The 14715-nt window shown below is 45.3% G+C and overlaps 1 protein-coding gene across 1 annotated transcript in view; it reads left to right on the top strand.

The window, feature by feature from the left end:
• The first annotated feature begins 76 nt into the window (after positions 1 to 76).
• Positions 77 to 14715, top strand: part of MFS18 (major facilitator superfamily transporter 18) — a 28197-nt gene continuing 13558 nt past the window's right edge. The window contains exons 1-6 of the mRNA XM_065434787.2: positions 77 to 258; positions 2725 to 2851; positions 4857 to 5058; positions 8311 to 8410; positions 11841 to 11914; positions 13257 to 13413. Coding sequence (XP_065290859.1) covers positions 197 to 258; positions 2725 to 2851; positions 4857 to 5058; positions 8311 to 8410; positions 11841 to 11914; positions 13257 to 13413 — 722 coding nt within the window. The 5' untranslated portion in view covers positions 77 to 196. The remainder of the gene's footprint in view (positions 259 to 2724; positions 2852 to 4856; positions 5059 to 8310; positions 8411 to 11840; positions 11915 to 13256; positions 13414 to 14715) is intronic.

Raw genomic sequence — 14715 nt, 5'->3', positions numbered from 1 at the left:
AAAAAAAAAAAACTCGAACGATAGCAGACGGCATGCGAAGTTGTCTGCTAGCAGCCTGAAGCACTCGTTCCTAGGTGGCGACAAGATCGTTTCAAGATGGCGCCGCCGGTGAAGAAGAAAAAGCGGGTTGAATTGGTACCGTTCTAGTCGAGCACCCAGGCATTTAGTTGGCTGCGCGATCGTGTTACCTGCCGCGATGGCCATATACCAGAACAGTTATGTCGCCTTGGAATCGGGCATCAGCAACTACTGGACGCAGTAAGTGTTGCACGAGAGTGCGTAGGACGCCTCCGTTCCATTCAGCCGATGGGCTTCAATAGTGCGCGATGCTCTTAGACTTACGTAAATACGCAGGTGACTACCATTACATTTACGTAACGAGTCGCTTAAGCAGCAGCCTATAGCACCAGACAAATAGTATTGGCTTGTAGATCTGCAGGCTTTTCGTGTGATATGTTATGTAAATTTTTGTTCACGGTTTAGGCTACAACCCTTTCGGTTCTTTGATCTTTCGGAGCGGAAGCACCAAATTCATTTACATATATCTTCCACATCAACAATAACCTGTTACAGAGACACACTTCTTTGGATGTGTAAACCAGTTAATGTTTTTGTGGGAAACCAGTATATCGTCTTCGTCGCATTTCTGTTACCTTGTTTTGTTTTCTTTCGGAACCGAAACTAGGTCATGTAGGTTTTGGTTTCATACGGAGACGTATTTTATTTTTAACAACTCTAAAAAAAAAAGCATTTCGCGCTTACTGCTGCCTTGTTTGGCCTCAAATTTTGCTAAATGATAACATTTTGGGTCTTTATTGTGCAGCATTGTTCGTAAAAAAAAATATTTAAAATACACCATTCTATGAACATAAGCGAACGGCTGCATATGGACTTCCACTCTACAGATTTTTGCAAAAAACTCAATGGCATGGACTACATGGACGTGAACTGCGTTGTATGCACTGCGACAACCAGAGAAGGCTGCTTGAATAGCAGGGCGTCCTTTGTTTGTTTGTTTGTTTGTTTGTTTGTTTGTTTTATTTTTTTATTCAGAATACTTCTAGAGGCCCTCATGGTAGGGACTTGTATCAAGAAAAAAGGGGAGGGGGAGGGGAGTACTTGCGCTGGAGAAATAGTAAAGCAAGATGATTTCAGGCTTTGCTATAGTTCATCTAGTGGCAAAAGCGAGATATATGGAAAGGTAAATGCAAGTATTAACAAAATATCTCCAAATGACATAGGCTAAACTTGGGAGAACATGGTTTGCATCCCGCAATATGTGTTGATATTTAGTAAAGTCCAATTCAGATGCTATTCGTGATGGTAGGTTATTTAGATAATTGGAGTTTGAGGTATAAGTAAATTGGGAAAATACAATGTGCAACAAGTGATTTGTTTGACAAGATTTTCACGAACGATCCTGCCGTGTGGAGGATACCTGAGGGTGGTTCAAAAAGGTTTATCGCATTAAGATGCCTGATTGTACATTTTACGGAACAGCTAAGGGTGAGCGATATCACAGCAGCTTGATGAAAGTTTCAACTTGGCACATAATTTTAAGCATGTTACATTGGAGTAGCGTGAATAATCTGAAGAGGCGAAACAGACGGCACGATATTCTGAAGATATTTAAAATGGGAAAGGATTCAAATGTGCCTTCGCAGTTTTTGAGTAACCTTATCTCACCCACTAAAATCTCGACGATATACTCCGTTTAAGTGGATGTTTGCTTTGCATAAGGGCAAGTAGGAATTTGTCAAGAAGTCTGTATCGGCATTCTTAACAAGGAACTGAACAGGAATAACAACTCACGCTGCATTAGTAAACTAAGCTTCTGTAATAGCTATGCGGTCGCTCTTACCACAAGGGGAGGATATATAAGCCAGCCAGAATTGGCAGAAAAACGAAAGTTGCTCGAAATTCTGTCTTCGAATTTTCATACCTTGTTCATAGAGATGTCACAGATTTCTTGAGAGCATCCATTAGTCCAGCTAATTGCTGGTAGGTAAAGAAATATTCTACATACACTGTATTTAAAAGAAATGAAAACCTAACCTATAAAATTTCAAAAGCTTTTTTCCTGATGTCAACACTGCTGAAATGAAGGAAAAATTTTAAAACTCATGACGTCTCAATAACGTACTGGTGCAGAGGTTTCCATATAGTAAATGACAATTTGCAGACATTACAACAGAACTTGACCGTTATATTAAATAAGTATACCGACACTGGTCATTACGCTGAAGTCAACTATAAGAAAACACTTTTTCATGCGCGTTTCCTTTGACCAAATTTGTATGTGTTCCAGTTGGCGATATTTGTTTCGAGTATTATTTCTTTCTAGTTAAACGAGCTTTTTGGCCTGACATCCGTTTCCACACTGTACTTTAGGACAAATTATGTGCTTTGATTTACTGAAAGCTTTAAGAATGGAAGTTCAGCCATCACTTATTTTTAATAATAATCGATCTTCCAATCTTTCCACTGTTAATCAAATTAATCTAATCAATCCATCAAGTGAATGAAAATGGGGTCTTGAAATAGCAGTGTGGTATCACTCCAAAGTGATTTAGCATTTTGCTGAAGTGTCCCTATAAACATGGTGATACTGCACCTCAGCAAGGTCAAGTTGGGAGTTGGGATTTTGCATAGTAATATTTCAGTACGGTTTCAACCCTTTGTTCACCATTTCCTCTCATTCTTGCTTTTTTTTTTTTAATGCAGCCGCCAGAAGCTGCAGTGGATGACGATGCTGTTCATGGGCTGCATGTACCTGTACGCGGCACGCATGGCCATGCCCATCACGGTCACCAAGATCAGCACCGAGTACGGCTGGACCAAGACCACCTCGGTGAGTGACAGAGAAGCTGGGAGAGGCCCAACTACGGGCAACTGAGGGATGCAGCACGTCTTTGTCGACCCAGTAGAGGTACCTCGTAGGGGTCTTTGAAAACTTTTGGGTATCAAAATGCCATTTTCAAGGCCACGAGAAGAACTCTCTCTCTCTCTCTCTCTCTCTCTCCCTCCCTCCATCCATCCATCCATCCATCCATCCATCCATCCATCCATCTATCCATCCATCCATCCATCCATCCATCTATCTATCTATCTCCCACATGGTAACATTCTTTAGCTACTTCTCTCAGTTTAGATGTATGGTTGGTGATCTCACTTGGAGCTGTGGAGGGCCGCCACCAAACCCATCAGGCAAGCAGTGCAGAGTTGCCTGAGACCATGGCAACTTTGTGCACATGTTACGACACCTGATGTTGCACCACCTACACTCGCCAAATACGAGCTCTTTGTCACTTCTAGTGTACCTATTATCAGATGCACTCTCATGCACAAAGGGACAGCTTAGAGGAAAAAGAAAAATTCATGCCGAAACGGCACGTTTACGCTATGCTGCTAAAACGGATCATGCACGGAATAGGCAGGTAGAAGGGATGAAAGAGGCTCGCAGATAATGTGAAGCTGCCATGAATGCAAGGGAAAGGGAAAGGAGACTGCAGCACAGGCACGAGCCCCGTCGTCATCAATTCACAGAAAGGCCCCATAGTCAAAACTAAATCAAGCTTTACTTCGGTTTTGAAAGAAGGGGGAGTCGGGGAAAAAGGCTGCTCAGGAACAGCTTCAGAAAGCCCTGTTATCCTAAGTACCATTTGACAGCAATGAACAATACTGCACAGAAGGGTTGAAAAGCATGTGGTCAGACGTGTTGAGAGTCAGCGCAGTGTTTGTAAAAATGGTGTCAGAACAACAGACATACTGTACTTCGCGCATGCAATTGGCAAAGAATGTGAAAGAAGGTTTCAACAAAGCAGGAAACGGGACTAGAAAATCTGGTGTGTAACATGTGTATATAAGTGTGGTTACAAAGGGGAAACGGGTTCATGAAAAAAAATGATACTAACGATGCAGACAGACACACCAAATTACTCATTTTCAGGTCAGGCGGTGCATAACAAATGGATAAAAAAAAGGGGGGGAAGGTTCATTGACACCGTCTCCATTCTGTCATAGCAGAATACAGTCAGATGGCCTGAGCACCAGTTCTTACATAAGCCATTCGACAGAAACGTGTCGGGCAGAAAAAAAAGACAGTTTATCACGCGCACTTTATTTCCAAGGTGCAGACAATGAAACACGATCAAATTAGGAATATAAAATGAACAGCACCAGAGCAAGAAGCAAAAAGAGAGGGAATGCCCAGAAAGACATGAGAAACGCTGCAGGATAGCAAAAAAAAAGTCATTGCCGACTTTGACGATCATGTTCAGTGTTTCTTGCCAGCATTTTTCTCCTGGATGCAAACAGTGCTTGTGCCAAGGTCTTAGCATGACGCACACGCTGGCCTCATGTGAGGAACCCATGCAGCAAAAGGCGGTGCATGCACTCAAATTCATCGAAAACAATATGCATGTGGTGAAATTGGCGTGGCATATTGCCACTTTCTCTTCCGGCAATCCAACGGAGTCAAGGTGTGTAATTACAGAGCCTTACTGGACTTTCCGCATGATTCAGGATTGCATTCATGTTTATAAGCTTTTCCTAGTTCTTTTTTTTCTGTGCTGTAAGGCAGCCCTCCTCGAAATAATGCTTAAAAGAAACCTGTGCCACTCTTCACTGTCTCACTTGGCAGAGGTCATCGCACTACCGTATGCTATCTTGAGAAACTCAACGTCTGAGTGACCAAACAATCTGCCTTTTATCTTTTTGTACGTGCTATGGTACAACAGTGAATCGATACCAACTTTCTTGGCTTTCAATTGTGCTTTCTTTTCTTCTGTGAGTACGCATAAGGAGGCTTGTGCCTCTGTAGCCAACGATGCCCTCCGTCCGTTTGTCGTGTGCAGGGCACCGTGCTATGCTGCTTCTTCTGGGGCTACGCCCTGACCCAGGTGTTGGGCGGCTACCTGGGCGACATGTGGGGCGGGGACAAGGTGATGCTGGGCGCGGCCCTGGGCTGGTCCCTGCTCACCCTGTACACGCCCGAGTGCGTCGCCTGGAGCCGGGGGGCCCTGCTGCTCAACCGCATCCTGCTCGGTGCATTCCAGGGCAAGTTGACCGCTGCGGCGGCCCTGAAATGTTGCGGCGCCTAAATCGAAAGGCTGAGCGAGTTGGAAATTTGAAATTGTTTGAAGATTTCCAGCCATCGTAAGAAAGGAACAGATCAGATTGAATACTGGAGACCATGAGACTACAGAAACAGTACTGCCACAGCGCACGCCTGAAAGCCAAGATGGAGGACACTGGTTTCTCTAATCTATCTGTCACGTACGCATAGCACATGGCCACCGACAGCGATAATCGTGCTCTTTATTTAACGTGGTTCACAGGCTGTTCAACCAGCTGTAACGTTCACATATTCATTTACGTTACCTTCCTCATCATTCTTAAAAAAGTCCTGGCAACACCTTTTCTTCAAAACTGTGAACAAAGTGAAGCGAGTGTGATGCCTTTCAATATATATTTACCTGGCAAAATTTTAAAGGAGCGCTATAATAATGACGAAGTTAGAAAAGGCACAATGTTTGCTTTCGCCATTCCTCCTCGACATAATGTTTCCTCTCACCTCGAGCGGTGCTGATAGCAGTGCCCCGCCTATTGCTCGCTTCTTACTTTTTCGTGTTTCTGCAGAGCTGTGTAGTAACTTGTTAAACATCATCACTGTCGTCAACCTATTTTTACGTCCACTGCCAGGACAAAGGCCTCTCCCAGCAGTCTCCAATTATCCCTGCCTTGCGCCAATTGATTCCAACTTGCACCAGCAAATTTCCTAATTTTATCACCCCACCTAATTTTCTGCTATCCTCGACTGCGCTTCTCTTACCTTGGCACCCATTCTGTAGCTCTAACAGTTCACTGGTTATATGGCCTACGCATAACATGACCTGCCCGGCTCCATTTTTTAATTTTTTTTTTCTTAATGTCAACCTTAGAGTTTCTCACTATAACACCTAGGGGGAAATCTGGCACCACCGTCTGTGGGAGTTTCCTAAGGGGCGCTGTGCTGTCATGGGAATGGCGGTATATGTGTCTGCGAGGCTTGTGTTGGCTGGTGTTGTAAGAGGCTTAGTCTACAATGTGGATATGGCTTCACAAATAACATGTTCTTAAAGTAAAATCTCCATAATAAGTTTTCATTAACTCATATTACGTCTTACAATGAAGTTTACTCACCTACAATGCATAACCAAGGGAAGAAAAGCAAGAACAGATGACACACTGTTCCAAAGCATGCGCAAATCTTGCCTGTCATCCATCTTTAGCGGCCCGCTGACCCTTTTAACGTTTTATAAATTGTAGATGCAGTAACAAGTTCTCATAATGTAAAAAAAACATGCTTCTGTGTAATAATAAAGCTAAGACAGCTTTTCACATGCTGTTTTAGCAGAAAATGAATCGTTGTGACTGACAGAACAGTGCTTGCCTTCAAGGTGTCCTGGCTCTCCGAGAACGGTGCTAATCCAAAGTCACAATACACCGCCATTCCCATGTATACCACAGCGCAGCAGCGCCAGATTTCCTTCTAGATAGTATAGTGAGAAACTCTATGATGTCAACTAGAATGCAAGCTATCCCCATTTGATCCCTGATCCACTTATGGGCACCTATAGAAGGTTTTCACCAGACAAAGGTGCTGGAGAGGGATAAAGCAGTGTTGACAGGACATGCAAGAGGTTTTAAAAACCACTGCATCCCCATTTGCTGGAGATCTGGGGGACGTGCATGTTTGCACAACCTTTTGCTTGGGAGTAACTCGTGGTCGGGAACAGTGGGCCAATGGCTGGCACGTGTGGCCTGTCACATGGGTCTGCGACGTCCTAGAGGGGGCCAGGTAAGTGAACCAAGGTCATGGTGCAAGGCTCGCTATTTAGGTGTGAACAGCACACCTTGCAGGAAGGCTTGATAATGTCCCCTGCATCAAAAAGGCACCATGAGATTACTCTCTGATCGTGGGTCTGTCATGTGAGAGGTGGCAATGATTCTCTGAGGGAAATGTCTGCTTTCCTGGCGTCGTTTATTGCACGCCTCTCTTTAGTGCAACGAATAAAATGGCATGACTGATTTCCCTCGTGAAATACTCATTGTCAGCGCATGATTTTGTGCGATGTTGTGCCATTACCACAAGCCCGGATTCCGAATCTGCAAGATGCAGAATTTATCCTGCGAGCGCCCAAATTCTCCCTTGAAAAGGCAAGATGCTGAGCCGTCAGGCAGCGGTGTCCTGCGGGAGAAGCCTCGGCGAGCAGCGTGTTCGGACGTGTCGGCGTGTGCCAGACAGCCCGGCGCCGCACCTCCCTTTGCCTGGAGGTCTCCGCGCGCGCGAACTTTGAACCGGGTGGCCAGCGCGGTCGCTGGTTGGACCCCTCGGACGACCGTCGTGTGCTGACTTTGTATTGGGCCATTTGAGTGACAATGGTTCCTCGGGGATTATAAAAGCAGCGACGCGCTGCCTGAAAAACAGGATCCACCGACCCACCGGGAGACAGTGTCGCTCCCGACTGGGGTGAGATGTGTCACGCGTTTTCGCCAGACGTCGCCGTGCGAGAACAGTCGCATTTGTTGTGAGCACTCGGCCCCAGTGCCGACCCGTTCATGTCCTGTACGATAACCTGTATATAATGTATAAAGTCCCTTTTGTTATTCTCATCGACGCCAGGCTCGGAGTCTTCGCTACCAACGCTCTGTCACGAAACGGGTGACGAGCGCTACGGGACCACAAAGCCGTAATCGTGGTGCAGCGGTACAAAGTTCGTAACAGCGAACTCACCGAAGTTCATTTTAAGTGCTACAAAAAAGACATTTTTGGCGCGCTATTCAAACATATCCCACGAATTACCATTAGCACCTCCGTCGCTTTTTGCCACTCGCGAAGCCATCACACTATGCCAGCACTACGCACAGAAGACAACAGCACCCTGGCCACTGACAAGGCCGAAACATTCATGCCAATCCTGTGCACAATAAGCAAGCGAACTGTCAGCCAGTTGTCATGGCGATGTGACCATTTCTTTTCGTTCTAATTTTCACTGGTATGTTACACTGGTTTTTCACTGGATTGGGCTGTGATCATCAGTCTGTGTAGGGCAGCATGAAAGGACATTATGTGGACATGCCGGCGATGGCATTCGTTGGAACGTGCCTAAACATAAAAAGTGTGTGTATGTGCATATGTGCGCGTGTGTGCACGCACGCGCGCGCGTGTGTGTGTATGTGTGTGAGTTCATAGCTGAATTCAGGGTTGCATGGATGGCCGTGCACCTGAGCTGCGATTTGCTAGACCTGCTGTGTTCTTCTATGCAGGGCTCCACTTCCCGGCCATGTCTAGTATTATCGTTAGCATGCTACGGCAACAGGACCGCACAATCTTCACCAGCGTCGTGGCTGCGGGACCATCGTGCGGGTGAGTGAGGTGTCGTCTCTGTTTGGCAGGTTGTCACTCTGTTTTTCTCCAAGAACGGAACTGTTGAGCAATCGCTTTGCGCGGGTGGCGATTGGCCAAGCCAACGGGCAGAATGTTGTGCTACTCCAGTGAGCCGTTATGCTGGACGCCGGGTCACACAAAAGTCAAAGTGTCCCCGAAAGTGATCACTCGAGAATTCAGGTTGCAGGGTGATGCAAAGCTAGCAACCTTGCACATGTTCAGAAGTCAAGAATAGTGTTTGCCAGAGCTTGTTGGTGGCACGTAGCAAGCGGAGGGTTTCCAGCAGACAGTAGTGACAACGACAGAGGAGAAAATCACCCGCCGCTGTACTAACAACTGAACATTCATGTTTGTATGAAAAGTGTCAGAACAAACATTAAACGTTCACTTGCCAGTCCAGCAGTGTGGTCTTCCCTTCTGTCCTTGTCGTCGGTTTCTGCCGGAAACCCTTCTTGCTACTTTCAGCAGTCGCCCTGGGTACCCGCGTGGAAATTGCCTAAATATTTCTTCAACAGTCACGAGAATTGCGAAACGTCAGTGGCAGTTTTATTGAATTTGAGTGCAAGCATATTCCTTTTAATCTAAAGCGCCACAATTTGCTGCAAAATCACATGTTGTGAAGCCCCGGTCCAGCATTTTTTTTCAACGAGGGAGATCGGTTGCTTTCCTTGGAAATGTTCCTACATTGCTCTGGCATAAAGTAACGTGAGGACCGTGACGTGGAAACATTGAAGACGAGGGAACATACAGCATTTCGTACTTGGCAGGCAGGCAACCGCTGCCCAAGCTATGCGAGTACTATTCCAGTAACAGAACTCACTGTGCACGTTTTCCTCAGTGCAATAAACCCTTTTCATGATAAACCCGAGTGCGCTCCTTTGCACTTCGCATTGGCCCCACTAATGCCGGCACCAGTCATCGTTCAGGTGACAATAAAGTGCTAGCTGTGCATGCTGGGGGCTTGTCATTTTGCGCATGGTTTTGTCACAGGAGCCACGTCTACGTTTTTTACGTCATGATATATACAAGCAAAGTGTGCTTGTACATGCCGTTTGCACATGCTTTTTTTTTTTTGCGAGAATGACTACGCTGCCACGTGCCTGACAAACTGCCTCACAGGGAAGCTAACTTACATTTACGAGAAAGGTCTATTCTTGTTTTATCTGCAATGCCTTCTACGGAATAACTCCTCCATATATTACGACTGCTACTAATGGAGGCAAGGTTACATGAAATATCAAATTATTTGTACGCCTTCGTGCATGCAATGTGCAACATACTACCATGTTCTAATTGCGAGTGCAAGCAGTGCGGTGCAGCAACTGGCCACTAAAACAGGTCACTCTGCTTGTTCGGTGGTAAGTGGGCATAGTTCGGCATGCTCGCTCGTGAGCACGCCATCTCACACTCACTGCACACTGATTTCACAGATGTGGGGCGAGTGTGAGCGAGTGATGGAAGGTGCGACTGGATGCAGGTACAAACAAGTATTAGCGATGCTGAGTTTTTGAATCGACGTCAGCAGGAAGATCAGCTAGTGCTGGTTAACATGAGTACCAACAATACAGTTGGTGACCGTGATCGCGAGCGTGTGCACGTATGAATGCGCATGAATGCTGGCGATCACGAGTTCGTGTGAACATGAGTGTGAGCACTTGTGGGTGCCAATCAGCATGAATGAAAGCGAGCATGAACAGGAGACCCTAGTAACTGTTAACAAGTATGCACGTGTAAGGGTAGGAGCTTAAGTGTGTGTACGTGCGTGTGTGTGTGCGCGTGTGTGTGTGTATGTATGTGTGTGTGTGTGTGTGTCATAAAATTCTCCAATTTTGGAGCTTGTTTGCAGCTGCCATATAAGCACTAGTGGTTTTACGATTTCTTTATTTGCACGCAATCTAAGACATAACCTATATTAAAATATGCAAATACAGTTGCCGACCGATTTTCAGTCAGATTTTGTGTGCCTGCTCTGTTGTTTGGCTGCGCTCCCACAGCAGCGCCACCCACTCCACTGAACCCGTGTATAACGGCAACCATATTTTTGTGCACTGTTGCGTGAATATTTTATGAATAAATTTTACGAATAGCATTTCTGTCTGTGACGCAGACCATTCTAGCTGTGAACACAGAGGAGCGTGCCTGGTGACAGTGTTCGTACAGAACAACAGCTACAGATTACTTTAATGAATGATCCACACTTTAAGCACTAGAGCAATATTTAGTATTTCTAACTAAAATTTAGTATAAATGCGAGCCGGCCTAGTTGGAAGAGATTCATCATGAAGCTTTTTGTGCGCAAACAAACAGGGACGAAGAATAGGAGCAACACAAGGACGAGCGCTTTCTAACAACTGGTTTTGTTATTGAAGAACCACCTGCTTATGTACCCACAGATCTGTGCGATCTTGTCAACAGATCACGCCTATAGCGCATATAATACCCACAGATCTGCGCGACCAAGTCAAGAGAGCACGTCTATAGTACATATAACACTTGTGATAAAAAGATGTGGACCAAAGCCACCTGGTCAACCCGGTGGCTTTGGTCCATGTCTTTTTATCACAAGTGTTATATGTACTATAGACGTGCTCGCTTGACTTGATCGCGCAGATCTGTGGGTATTTAAGCAGGTGGTTCTTCAAAAATAAAACCAATTGTTAGAAAGCGCTCGACCTTGTGTTGCTCCTATTCTTTGTCCCTGTTTGTTTCTGCACAAAAAGTTTTACGATAAAATTTAGTATTCTTCAGCTTTGACTATAGCGGGGGGTTTTTTTACGTTAAAAGTTGTCAGTTCTGAAATAGGCTAAGATCTCCTATTCCTTACATGCATTAGTTGTCATATGTTGTTACATAAACATATGACACCCCATTTTTCGATAAAATTACATAACGCATACCTGCATATTTATTCATATGTGGTGCTCTAGGTCAGAGGAGGCAGCAGGTTTTTTGTTGTGGTGGCAGTTAAGGCCTTTCTTCAGCTTACCGAAAGATATTTGAGGCATTTTCAGGGCGGAAAAATTTGTTAAAAATCGTATATCTGCTTGTGTCACCATAAATCAATTCATTCGTTGTTGTCTTTCCATCTTGCTTTTTCTTTCTCATAAAAAAGAAAAGCACTTGAACATGCCAATGTGTTGGTGCCGAGACATAATGGAAGATGCAAATTTGACGTGCCAATGTCTAAAGAAATAGGACATTGCATTGTGTGCAGGATCTACCAACACACCTCTTTATCAAATGACATAGGTAAATAAAACAACCGTTTTCTATTTATTCCATTCCAAACAAAGCAGGATAAAATTATGGGACTATATTCCCGGCACCATTTCCGCATGCATGCTTTCATTTAACAACTTTGCCTTCCTTACCTAAGAAGGATAACCAAACTGTGCTATGCCCTCTGCAGCTTGCTCCTGCTTGGCAGCCTGGGATCAATCCTGATGGCATCCAATGGCTGGCCCTCCGTTTTCAAGGCCACTGGTGAGCTTGGGCCTCTGTTCCAAGGATGCGTCGTTGCAGCCACATTGAGACTCATTTTCGGTCACAATCTTGTGACACTCTGTCCCTTTTTTTTTTCTTTTATCTTGACAGTTTTGGTGTTTTAAGTAGTCAGTTGTTGGGAAGCTACATCAAGATGGCAAGTTGGGCCACTTGGTTGGGATTCATACTAAGGTTCATTACAGCGCAACACAAGACAAGAGAAAAGTCTGTCTTTGTCTTGTATTGCCCTGTAACGAACCGAATTAACAAAACAAACTTGGCTGAACTCGACTTAACAAAGCTTTTCCAGAAATAAATGAGTAAAAATAAGCGGCAATTTCTTGCTAATTTTGGCACAGGCGGGTTTTTCTTCTAGTGTGTGCTCTAAAGAGAGAGAGAGACAAAAGGGAAGGAAAGACAGGGAGGTTAGCCAGTGCAAGTACCTGCTGGCTACCCTGTTATGGGAAAAGAGGTAAAGGGAATAAAATGAGAAAGAAGATGAAAAAAAATGAGAAAAGTTCACACAGTAACGCAATGCTACGCGCTACAACATTGAAAGACAGTCATACATTTCACAAGCGTGCGCTCTAAAGCTATCGCATTAAAAAGTGTCGGTGCCCTAGTCACGGCCTTAGCTTTATTTTGACGAGGCTGCATGCTGTGCCCATGCATGGAACAGCAGACGCAACGCTGCCTCAGTAGGGACAGCAGTGGTTGCTTTCGTTATTTCACGGTTTATGCGACGGATGGCTGGATTAGCGGCAAACAGAATGCCGCTGCAGCTTTTGCGTGTTGCTATGTTGCAATTTTAGATTTTGAAGGATTGAAAATTTGTTCTCTTCATCTTACGAACTTCCCCATTTAACTGAATAATTTGAGCGCCGTCATCACTTCGTTAAATCAACTTTAAACTGTAGTAAAGCTGTCTAAACTCTCCAAATAATGTGAATTAACATAGTGTATGTAAGTCACAGAAACCCACTAGCATATGGGGCATGTGCAGCGTAGAACTATGCTATTTCTATACGTATGTAAGGCTTGCTTGCAAACGCTATTCTTACAACTGTCTACTAGATAAGTTTACGCAGATCTTGCAAAGTTGGGGTGATTTGGCATGCCAAGCCATCATCCAGTCACGGGTTTCACGTCGGTGCCATGAGGCTGGGCTGTGAGAACGTCGGGCCGAGTTGGGCACACCTGCCTGCCAGGAACGTGTTCACCCGCTTGGACAAAGTGCTCGTTAACATAGTCAGATTAGTCTGGAATGATGCAACTTTCGACATCGGGATTGCGCTTGTGGAAATGAAGCCACGCTCTGTTCCCCCGTTGCGCTCCGACGCAGGGATGCTGGGCATCGGCTGGTGCTTCGGGGTGGCCTTCCTAATGCACCGCCGGAAAGGGCCGGGACAGGCCACCGGAGGCAAGGCGCTCACCAAGAACCCCGGGGGGGCGACCACCAAGGTCCCCTGGTTCACCTACTTCCGGAGCCCCTCTTTCTGGTGGGTGCTCGGGGGGCACGGACGGGCGTTTAGTTTATCGACAGCACAGCTGCGATACCTGCTTGTGAGAGAGCAGCTGTGAGCGTAAACCGGCTGGCCAAACCGTGGAGCTTTCTGCAAAAATTGCTAGAGAGAACTCTGGCTCTATACTTTGTTTCATACCTGCTGTGAAAGCTGTTAAGTAGTGCGGTCGTAGAAGGCTCACGCCAAACCACTTGCAGCGCAGCTACTGTTGATCTGGTGCTCTCTCTGCAATATAGCTGCGAATGCCGTTACTACTGCAACTCATGGACGTAAGGGCACGTCAAATTAAGCATTACTTTTGCAACTTAGTGCTGCCAGCATGTGACGTATTATGTTCGGGCCCTTAGCACAAATGGTGTGATGCGGCCACTGGTCGCAGGAACGTGTTGCTCTGCTTCTTCAGTAGTAAATGGTTTCAGACCTGTGAAGCCTTTTAATAGTAACATATTTTGCGACATAAAAGCGTGAGACTTGATGTTACACTGAACTGCGTGATGCCTACGTGCCTTTCTCTCATATGTGATGTGAATGCTACCAGGTAAACCTCAATATAACGAACTTCAATACCACAAAAATGTTGATGTAACGAACTGTAACTTTTTATAACTTGTTGTCAATAGAAACACTCTGTAGTTTAAACCTCAATGTGTGTTTGTACACTATTTCAACAATTTCAATACGACAAAGTAACTGACGATTTTACCGACTTCATTATATTGAGGTTTAACTTTATCATCAAATGTGGCGATATGTGCATGAGCCAAGCATTGATTGTTCTGTCTTAGAAGGCAATAATTTTTACAGGTGATCTTTGTTATCAGAGAGTTTTAAAATAGGGGCCCCAAACGTTTTGGGGCCGCAAAGAAATAGCGTCGAAGCCACTGCGCATGCGCGAGATGCAAAGCGCATTTGGGTTTTGCATTGGGAACGCTATTTCACTGATTTAGCGGGAGCCCAAATAGCGGCCCCAAAAGCTTTGCGTCAGCAAACATGGCGGCACCCATCGAAGCAACGGCTCTAACCTAGCCCCAAACTGGGATCGATTCGTGGTAACCCGTGAAGTTCGCAAGCTGGGAGAAGTGACGATGGTTATCGGTTTCTCTCAACTAGCGTGTGTTATGAAAATTGATTCATTAGACCGCGCTGATTCCGAATTCGATTGCGGATTTTATGGCTCGTAGGCCTAACATGGCTAAGCTTGGCTGGTGAAGGCACATAAAGTTCGTTTGCTCAAAACGAAGCACAACTAATTGTTTGCTGCTTGCAGAATAACCTATA

Source organism: Dermacentor albipictus, chromosome 10 (genome assembly GCF_038994185.2).
Source record: "Dermacentor albipictus isolate Rhodes 1998 colony chromosome 10, USDA_Dalb.pri_finalv2, whole genome shotgun sequence".
Classification (NCBI taxonomy): Eukaryota; Metazoa; Arthropoda; class Arachnida; order Ixodida; family Ixodidae; genus Dermacentor; species Dermacentor albipictus.
Note: the sequence above shows the minus strand (reverse complement) of the source record. Positions and strands in the feature narration are given on the sequence as shown.